The 10,330-nt window shown below is 35.8% G+C and overlaps 1 protein-coding gene across 1 annotated transcript in view; it reads right to left on the bottom strand.

Annotated features, from left to right (window-relative positions):
• The window catches only part of LOC148941724 (protein obstructor-E-like), a 35,484-nt gene extending 32,325 nt beyond the window's left edge, over window positions 1-3,159 (bottom strand). Inside the window, exon 1 of the mRNA XM_089103907.1 lies at window positions 3,059-3,159. Coding sequence (XP_088960033.1) covers window positions 3,059-3,110 — 52 coding nt within the window. The 5' untranslated portion in view covers window positions 3,111-3,159. The remainder of the gene's footprint in view (window positions 1-3,058) is intronic.
• Window positions 3,160-10,330: the final 7,171 nt, after the last annotated feature.

The following is a 10,330-nucleotide window of genomic DNA, read 5'->3' on the forward strand; positions in this document are numbered from 1 at the left end:
GAATGTATTTTCACACGATTGCTTCCCTTTTGAGGTGTTTTTTCACCCTTATTCGAAAATCAGGCAAATTTTCTCAGGCTCGTAACTTCTGATGGGCAACTTTTAACTTAATAAGTTTTATATAATTTTAATCAAGATATAAAGCCATCCCCTTTAATATACTACTTGTTATAAATATGCCATTTTTAAGAGTTACGGTTAATATTGGCCGAGTCACTCCTTACTACCAGTTCGTTACCACAACCACAAACTGGTTTATGTACCAGTTGACAAAGAAATACGATAATTTAAGCGATGAAAAATAACTAAAAAATATCTCATGCAGAGCTATATCAGGGCCCTTTTAGGGGAGGGTACATTGTCCTCATAGTAACCATATATTTGGAAACAGTAGGCTGTGCGAAAAGTGTGGATCAATCCTGCTTTCTAGGGCTATAATGAGTGAAAGGTTGAGAATGCTAGGGCACGTTTTTCGGATGAAGGATGATAGATTGCCAAAGGCTGTCCTTTTTGGCCAACAGTCTAGGGCTAAACGGAAAGCAGGTCGTCCTCGGTTGGGGTAGGAGGATATCGTTCTTCGGATGAAGGATGATAGATTGCCAAAGGCTGTCCTTTTTGGCCAACAGTCTAGGGCTAAACGCAAAGCAGGTCGTCCTCGGTTGGAGTAGGAGGATATCGTAAAGAAATATTTAAGGGGAATAGGAACTTTCTGGGAGGGTTAATATAAGAAGCTACTGCTGAGTAACAGTTGCAGTTTGTATGGAATGGTCCATTTGATCACGAATACTATTGAATATATATTTTTTTTTAATACTTTCAGAGCTCCTAGCCCCTCAAATGACAAGATACTATAGAATATTAAAAAAATATATTATTTGAATATAATTGTCAAATGGATGGGGATTCCCATTGAGATCTCCGAATGGATGGGGAAACAGTGACGTAATTTTGTCAAAATCCCTTGGAGTGGGGGCAAAGTTAGAGCCAATTTCCCCAAGTCAAGTAAAAATGACAGTAAAAAATGAATCATATAGGGCTATACAGGCAAAGGTATTCTAAAAAAACTGTTCTGTTTCTGTAGATGCTTGAATTATGTAGGTCTATCTTATTTTTGATAAAATTTTTGAAGATGCTAAATTTCCGCAGTTGCTATCCCTTCCCCATAGCAAATTACATACCTATGGGGGAGGAGGCAATTTCTCTCGTCTTAGATTTAGAAGATTCTCATTTTAAAGAAGTTTTCAGTGAATGTTACCTTTTTCGTATCTTTAATGAAAAAAAACACATTAAAAAAATAATTCCCCCTCCCCCCCGATAACATTTCGTGAATTGGTAGGTATGTCCAGGAGCGTAGCTCGAGCATTTAAATTGGGGGGAAGGGCAAGAGGGGTTCATATTCGGATATTCAAGGGGCATGGACTATAAAATGATTTTTTTGTCAACATTCTTGGGAGGCAACTGTCCCTTGCGCCCCCCCCCCCCCAACGACGCCCCTACCCATGTCCATAATTACTTAGGGTTAAAAACATTCTGTCTTGGTTAAATTGATCTTTGTAGTCCTCTTCAGGGTAAAATTCGGAAAGATTAGGAAAATGAAACTTTCTGGGATGGGTCTACAGGCTAAAGTATGTCCCGGGGAGGTATTTTGAAGTACCTACCTCCACTCCTTCAGGAGCGAATCTACAGCATTTTCATTGGGAGGGGGGCAAGAGGGGTCAAGGTCCGGATATTTAAGTAGCATGGGCTATATAATAGATTTCTCTCTACATTATTGGAGGGGCAAATGCCCCCCTTGTCCCTCCCAAATGACGCCCCTGCACTCCTTCCCCCTCTAGAGGATCCTGAAATTTGCCTACATGACAGGTCTATGTACCTATTGAAATTTTGACAAAACAACATCTATTTGAATCCCAGCCTCCCCCTCATATAATGCGTGGATACAGCCCCAGGCTAAGCTTATTGATTTTATTAGTATATTTTCGAGTAGGCGTTATAGCACTCGTATTATTGGCACTTTTTATTAGTTTGTAAGTACGAAAAAGAATACTAACCATCAAAATCCCTAAACTTAGTGTTTAGCATAAGGCTATAGCCCCAGACATTAGGGAAGCGAGAGGGATCTGGGGCTCCATTAAACTGGAAAGGGTAAAATTCTATATTTAGCAACTTTTCACTATCTTGGAAAGGGGTTAGGTTAGGAAAATGAAACTTTCAGTAATGAATCCAGGGCCAAAGAACATACTCCGTCAAGCTATTGCCAAGCTTCCAGGTATTCATTTTGCCCCTCCCCCTAAATTGACAACATTGATAAACGCCATATGTTGAATAAGCCAAATTACAAAATTAGTTTTGTACGGTAAATTTAGCCTAAAACTTAAAGAGAACAAGACGGAATTTGGTACTCTTTTGCTTAATGGTACACACCGCTATAGACTCTATCAAGGTAACTAGTCAAACGGGAGAGACATATACTCGGTTATAATGGTCTATGAAACAAATTTGGGCTATATATTTGCACACTAGGGGGGTGGGGGTAAAGCATAACATATATCAAATACGTAGCCTAAACTAACCTAGGTACCTTCCTCCCCCCTAAGCCATAAAAAACAACAGTTTAAATATTGTAAATTCAATGAGAAACCACACTTTGCGATCAATAGCAATTACCCGCTTTACGGGTCCCATGCTAAATTTCTATAGAATCTATATCAGTGTGCACCATTAAGTAAAACAAAGTTTCAAATGTATGCTGCAGAGCAGAGACGTACGCTAAGGAGGTGGGGGGAAAATCCTAAGCTTTTACAAATATGTTGTTACTTTATACTCAAATGTCAAGTAAAATCTGTTTCATTGTTGTGTCCCTTCCCCGAAACGGAAATCTTTGGTATATACCTACTGAAGGGTAGGAACACTTCAATGGTATGATTAAAAAAAAGAAATTCTTCTAAAATATAAACACCAATCCGTATAATACACCTCAATATACAAGGTGCGGACATATATACTAACACCATATATAGCACGATATTGCCTTTACATATGTAAATTAATGCCATACCTGCATAACATAAGTACCAAAGGGTGAACTGGAGCAGTAAAAATAACACCATCTTTTCCTTTTGACTCCAAGAACGTAACTAAACTTTGAGTACTTCAAAACTAAATATTAAAAGAAAAAAAGGGGGTAAATCAGAATATATTAACTTTTGATTTCGATCTCGAAGGTGATTTTAATCTTAAGTGTGCTTCAAGTAAGCTTGAAAAGAAAGCGGAAGAGGCATAAAGCTTCAGATTAAATTCCCGGAAATTTTGAATTTGATTTTCAGTAGCATGGTTTTTTCATGAGATATTTCAATTAATATCGAAAGTGAAATACGAAATTTTAGCTTAAAATAATTCTTCAGAGGTGACTTGATAATTCATTTTGCTACTTTTCAGCATAAATAAGAAAAAGGGGGAAAACTACTATCATTGAAATAGCTGGTTAGAACACCGTCATAGCAAGCATTTTACTAGAGCGGGGTCACAAAATAGCACAAAAAGCACAAAAATAGAAACTTAAAATTAACAATAAAAATTTAGGTACTTATTTAGTAGCCGATAAACACGAGAGAAGAACCGCATACAGAATGTCAAAGATCCAAATGAGAAACTAGTTTCCTCTGCATAGTAAGGTATTGCTCACTTTGTGAAAGATATTTAAACTTTAGTTTTTTGGGGTTCAAGGGACAAAAAAGGTAACTAGGTTAGGTTACGTAACATAAAGAAAGAAGTAAGAGCAAAAATGGGATTTTTAAAGGCCAAACGAAAATACGGACAAAACACATCAAAGTCAATATTTCGAGAGGACAAACGCCACTGTTCTCAGCGCAAAACAAAAATATATTCAATGAGAGTGCCGAAGAAAAAAAAAACAACAAAACAAAACTCGGAAAGCCAATGTGAAAAAAAAAATGAAAAAAGTAAAAAATTAACAGATGAATAAAATTCAATAAAAGCCAAACATTATAAGAATTAAAAAAAATACCTAACAACCATGAAAGCGAGTCATTCACCAATATCCGCGATTTGCATTATCTTTGTTACGTATTTAATATATGTTATGGTTTACCACCACCCCCCTAATGTGCAAATATATAGCCCAAATTTGTTCATAAATTATTATATTTTCATCCTATTTTGTTTTATTTCACTAGCATTAACGAAACTTCTCTTCTCGCGAGTTTATCGGCTTCTAAATAAGTACCAAAATTTATTGTTAGTTTTTATATTTCTTATAATCTCTACCCAGCCATTTGGGGGTAGCTAGCTCTTCACTTGGCCCCAGATGGATGGCCAAAAAGGGAACTCTTTGGCAATTTGCCATCCTTCATCCGTAAAACGTGGTCTTTTTTAAGAAATAAAAACTAAAATAAGCAATAAAGGATTGAAGCGACTGAAAGCTAATAGTAATAGTGAAAAATATCAAATAATTTTAGTGGGTAGAAACACTTGTCAGGGAATCCTGTTATTCTTTTATTTACTTACAAATTTTCCATCAAGCAATTACAGTCCATTTTTTTTACTAGTGGCAACCAATCCAAAGTTTTCTTATAATTCTGAATCTACAGTTTTATTTATTAGTAGCCAATCAAAAGCGACTCGCATCGGCAAATATCTTTGACAAACAGGATTTTCCGACAGATGCGTCATAAACAGGCACTCATCCAGTACTTTTTTTTTGGGGGGGGGGAGGGGTGGGGGGTCAATAGTAAGAAAAACTTAGGTTATATTTTTGTAAAAATTATGGTATATATTTAGGGTAAAACTGTTAGGGTATATATTTTTTTAATTAAAAAAGACTCTTTTTGGTACTTGTCTAAAATATAAAATATACTTGAGAACTTTTATTGCGAATACCCGGTTTTACACGCTGTCTATAGTAATTTGTAAGTAAAGAAGAAAGTTTATCGGGAGGGAAAAGTCAAAGGCTGGTCCTTATTTTTGTCCTATGTGTGGAGGTTTAGATGAGAGCGTGTATCACTTGATGTGTGAATGTGAGGAGCTGAGTGATTGGGAGACTGGAAGTGTTTGGTAGGGGGGTTTATGATTTTGAGTGGTTGGTGAATGTGTGTGCAGATGAGTGTTTTATTCGTATGAGAAGCTTGGCACGATTCCTTCGTCTCGCGATGAATCATAGAAGTAGATTTCTGTAGGATTATGTTAGGTTATGTGCGATTTCTTTGTAATGCTTCTTTATTTATATTTTTTGCCATGGCCTATGGGCTTTTAGCGCAAATAAATTCTATTCTATGCTATTCTATGCCAGACAATAACCTTCAGATCGTGGAGAAACCACATTATAGATTTTTTAAATTAAATATTTAGTTGGTATTTTGGTTAGGTTATTTTAGGTTACGCGCTCTGAGCGGCCCCTCTTCCACAATTATTTGTGGTAGTTTTCATATGTTTGTTACTAAAGCGTTGTATTTTCATCATATTTTGTTTTATTTCATTAGCATTCACCAAACTTCACTTTTCGAGTGTGTTTTATATAATAGACAAGTACCCTCTTTTTTTATAATATAAATAAGAGGTACCAAGAAACTAAAAAACTAGGGTTTAGGGAGCCCTGTCCCGAGGTTCCCTCTTCTGTACGTCCCTGGTCTTGTTTAACGCTAAATACAGTCAAATAAGAATTGGACACAATCCTTATTATACAGTATTTAAGGCAGTACTTCATTTTATCAGTATTGCCACGTTGAATCATGACAATAAATAAGCGAAACTGATCAGTTAAGTTTGACAGCGATTTTTGCCCGGAACAATTCGAACATTAACCATTTGTTGATTCTATAAGAAGTCACACCATCCTAAGCTTGTTCGGCTTCATTTGGTTTTTGCTTATTTTTTCTGTTTTCTAACCCATGTTTCTTTTTCTTTTCCTTTTTTGATGCCAGCTACTGCCAAAAACTTTATAACTCGATTTGGAGGTATTTTCATTAAAACTTGAACTCCCAGTCTTCTTGAGCTTTTAAGATATACATGGCTGTAAATAGATATACATGGCTGTATAAATCCGATTTCATTTTCGCTTTCCCTGGTATTTTAAACATCTGAAGGCAAATCCTTTTCTCTGAAACTGGATATTTTTTCATTTTGTACAATTTTTTTCCGTCTGGGGAAATAAGAAATCGCCTAATGATGAGGCCGAATCTAGGGGGAAGGGGTTTAATCGTCAAATTATCAGCTCCGTAGCTCTCAGAATATTCAAATTATGCGTACTCCAACAGCAAGACTCTCCCTGATTTGCTCGAAAATGCAACTCGCAAGACCGTATTAGGGAGGGGATTAGGAAGTTTCACCCCCCCCCCCGAAAAGTTTTTTCGACTCGTAAAAACGTAACAAAAATGAATATACACCATTTTTTGTTGCACCTTTTAAAGTTTTTTTGGTGACCCCCCCCCATATACATATATGTCTCTTTAGGTAAAGCCAAATGTCTCTTTACGTAAAGCCAAATGTCTCTTTAGGTAAAGCCAAATGCCTCTTTAGGTAAAGCCAAATGTCTCTTTAGGTAAAGCCAAATGTCTCTTTAGGTAAATCCAAATGCCTCTTTAGGTAAAGCCAAATGTCTCTTTAGGTAAAGCCAAATATCTCCTTAGGTAAAACCAAATGTCTCTTTAGGTAAAGCCAAATATCTCATTAGGTAAAGCCAAATGTCTCTTTAGGTAAACCTAAATGCCTCTTAGAGTAAAGCCAAATGTCTCTTTAAGTAAAGCCAAATGTCTCTTTAGGTAAATCCAAATGCCTCTTTAGGTAAAGCCAAATGTCTCTTTAGGTAAAGCCAAATATGTCCTTAGGTAAAACCAAATGTCTCTTTAGGTAAATCCAAATATCTCTTTAGGTAAAGCCAAATGTCTCTTTAGGTAAACCCAAATGCCCCTTTAGGTAAAGCCAAATGTCTCTTTAGGTAAAGCCAAATGTCTCTTTAGGTAAATCCAAATGCCTCTTTAGGTAAAGCCAAATGTCTCTTTAGGTAAAGCCAAATATGTCCTTTGCTAAAACCAAATGTCTCTTTAGGTAAATCCAAATATCTCTTTAGGTAAAGCCAAATGTCTCTTTAGGTAAAGCCAAATGCCTCTTTAGGTAAAGCCAAATGTCTCTTTAGGTAAAGCCAACTGTCTCTTTAGGTAAATCCAAATGCCTCTTTAGGTAAAGCCAAATGTCTCTTTAGGTAAAGCCAAATATCTCCTTAGGTAAAACCAAATGTCTCTTTAGGTAAAGCCAAATATCTCGTTAGGTAAAGCCAAATGTCTCTTTAGGTAATGCCAAAGTCTGTCGTCTTCGAAGACACTTTTCTCCTAATATGTTTTCTCGCCATCTAATTAGATACACGTAAACTCAAAAGGGTTACAAATTGAGGCCCCTTATGTAGAATAGAGAACATCAAATGAAAACCCATTTGCTTGCATAGTATTTGCGTTGCGTGAGTACCCATCTCCTGATTCAATGCATTCAGCCGGGAGTGTAATGCATGGTTGGAATCAAAGTATAATCATCTACTGAACAAGTACAGTCAAAACTCTCCAAAAGTGACCCCGCGTACCTCAGCGCCTCTAGAGGGTAAATGTTGTACTACTTAATTGCTCCGAGCCAATAAATTAAATTTAATACAGCTTTTACGGAACAAGTATAATCACCTACGGAACTTGTGATTTATTCGCCAGGTCCGCATAGGTATGGAATCGTCTACGGAGACGCGGACAGAGGGTCACTTTTTTCGTGTGGAGAGGATAGGCTTTGTCAGTACTTGTTCAGTATGTGTTTATACTTTGGTTGGGATATCGGTTGCTTAATAGAGAATACCAAAATGGGGTAGATCTTATTGAGAAAAAATTAGCAGAGTTGCTTTTTATCTCAAAAAGAAGCAAAATACAAAGTCCTTTGCATGGAAATATTCAGGAAGTTTTGGGTAGTTGGAGTCAAAGCTAGTATTGGTTTTTAAAGGGATGAAAAAAAATAAATAAAATTCAATTTTGAATTGAATTCTGAAATCTCACGTTTCGACAAAGTTATAGAACTTGATTTAAAAAGGAGGGGGTAAAATTGAATTATTACCTAATGGACCATATATGAAACTGAAAATTCTGAAAGGTTTTTAACCTGTTTTTTACAAGGGAAACTTTTTAGGGTAAAACCCTTCACTCCTGAAAAATATCTTCAACTTGCAAATTGGTAGTAATAATGCATTTAGAAAGACTATTTATCCCAACTGTTTCTTAAACCGGTTCTAAAATTCAGTCAAAAGCTTAACCTCAGAAAAAACTAAATTCATTTGTTAGCCCCCCCCCCTTACCCAAACAAAAATCTCCGGCTGGAGCACTGACCAAAATTCATTTTCAAATTATGTGTGCTTCCTTTTTTTATGTAAGAAGGGTAGGCAGGTATCAAGAGTAGCTTGGGCCTGGGCTACCCCTCAAAAGCTCCCGAAACTAGGAATTAATCACATTTGGACTCTCAAGATCCAAACCGGCGGTACTGATCTCCGTTGCGTGGTCCCTGACGGTTCATAACCTCGTCATTAAAGCTTACAGGCAATTTTTTTTAGACATGGATTTCTCAGATATAAGATTTTTTGTTAGAGATGTATCAGACCATTATGGAATTTCAGCACAGCTTGAGGTTTGTACACCCCAGCACTAAGAATCCCAAGAGTCCAATACCCGCGTTCAACCAAGGTAACCTTGAAAATTTTCAGCAAGAAATCAAGGAAATCGATTGGAATACATGCCTTTTTCCACAAAAGAAGTTCTTCCAAGAAAAGTAAACAGCTAAATTAGAACAAAGATGAGTAAAAACACAGTTAAATAATTTTTTAGGCATAATACTAGAGTAAACCACCTTCAACAAATATATGAAACCCCAATGGACAGAAATTACAATAGACAACCAATTGAAACTCAAAACTAGTAGAGGCTACGAGGAAAAGGCCTGACACCCCCCCCCCCACCTTCTAAAGACCAGAATATAGTTTGTACTCTATTGAAAACAATCCTCATTTAAAGCTTTGTGTTTTTATTGCTCATATGATGAAAACAGAAAAAGAATTCAGCATCAAATCCTAAGACTATTGAAAAAAAAAATGGATTGGGACAGTTTTATATGTATATATATATATATATATATATATATATATATATATATATATATATATATATATATATATATATATATATATATATATATATATATATATATGTATATATATATATATATATATATATATATATATATATATATATATATATATATATATATATATATATATATATATATATATATATATATATATATATGTATATATATGGGAGCGTCAACCCTACTCCTCTTAGTTTTTGCTCATTTTGAGTTTGACTTGGTTATTTATTGTAATTTTTTTCCTTTTTGGTTTCATTCATTTATTGATGGTTGTTTATGGAAGTTTTACACCTAAAATTATTTGACTATATTTGTGCTTTGACTATATTTATTTGATTTAATTCAATAGTAGCAGCACAAGTAGTCAGTAGCATAGTAGCAGCACAAGTAGTTGTCATAGTAGCAGCACAGTAGTACATAGTAGCAGCAAAAGTAGTCACAGCAGTACTCCTGAAAGTTTCAGCTTAATGCCCTCAGCCGTTCACGAGATACTGCCGATACTTCTTTATTGACAACCAGCATGCACCCAGTCTCTTTTCATTAAGTTGTACAGTAAACTTTCCCTGTAAGTTTCTACTTTATACCCTATTTCGGTCCTAAGATATCCCGCATATGCCATTTTGACAACCTTGATGCATTTACACTATTTTAATTTGGTTCCATAGCAGCAGTAGCAGTAGAAATAGTAGCAAAGGTGGTAGCAATATTAGTAGCCCTGGTTTGGCTTAATACCCTAAGGTTGGCTTTTTGTTGGTATATTGTCAATACACCCTATGATAACCGACACGTATATAGTTTGTTTTGATTTAATTCGGCACCACCCTCAAAATTCCCTGAAAGCTTCACCTTGATATTCAAAATGTTTCCTCAGATATTGCTGATGTGCCATTTTGACTACTTGTATGCATATAATGCACTTTGACTTTGTTCAACACGACCCTAACCTTCCCATGGAAGTTTTCCCGAATACCCTTAACATTAGGTCAAAGTGGCAGAAGCAATAGTAGGAGTTTTTGGAGTAGCGGTAGTAAAAGCAGTAGTAGCAGCAATAGCATTTACATTGTGCTTTTTTGATTTAGCTCAATATCCCCTCCTCCTACCCTGAAAGTTTCAACCTAATACTCTAAGCCTTTACTGAGATATTTCTGAT

The sequence above is a fragment of the Artemia sp. Qi Xiang Cuo genome, chromosome 18, assembly GCF_049724085.1.
Source record: "Artemia sp. Qi Xiang Cuo chromosome 18, ASM4972408v1, whole genome shotgun sequence".
In the NCBI taxonomy this organism is placed as follows: Eukaryota; Metazoa; Arthropoda; class Branchiopoda; order Anostraca; family Artemiidae; genus Artemia; species Artemia sp. Qi Xiang Cuo.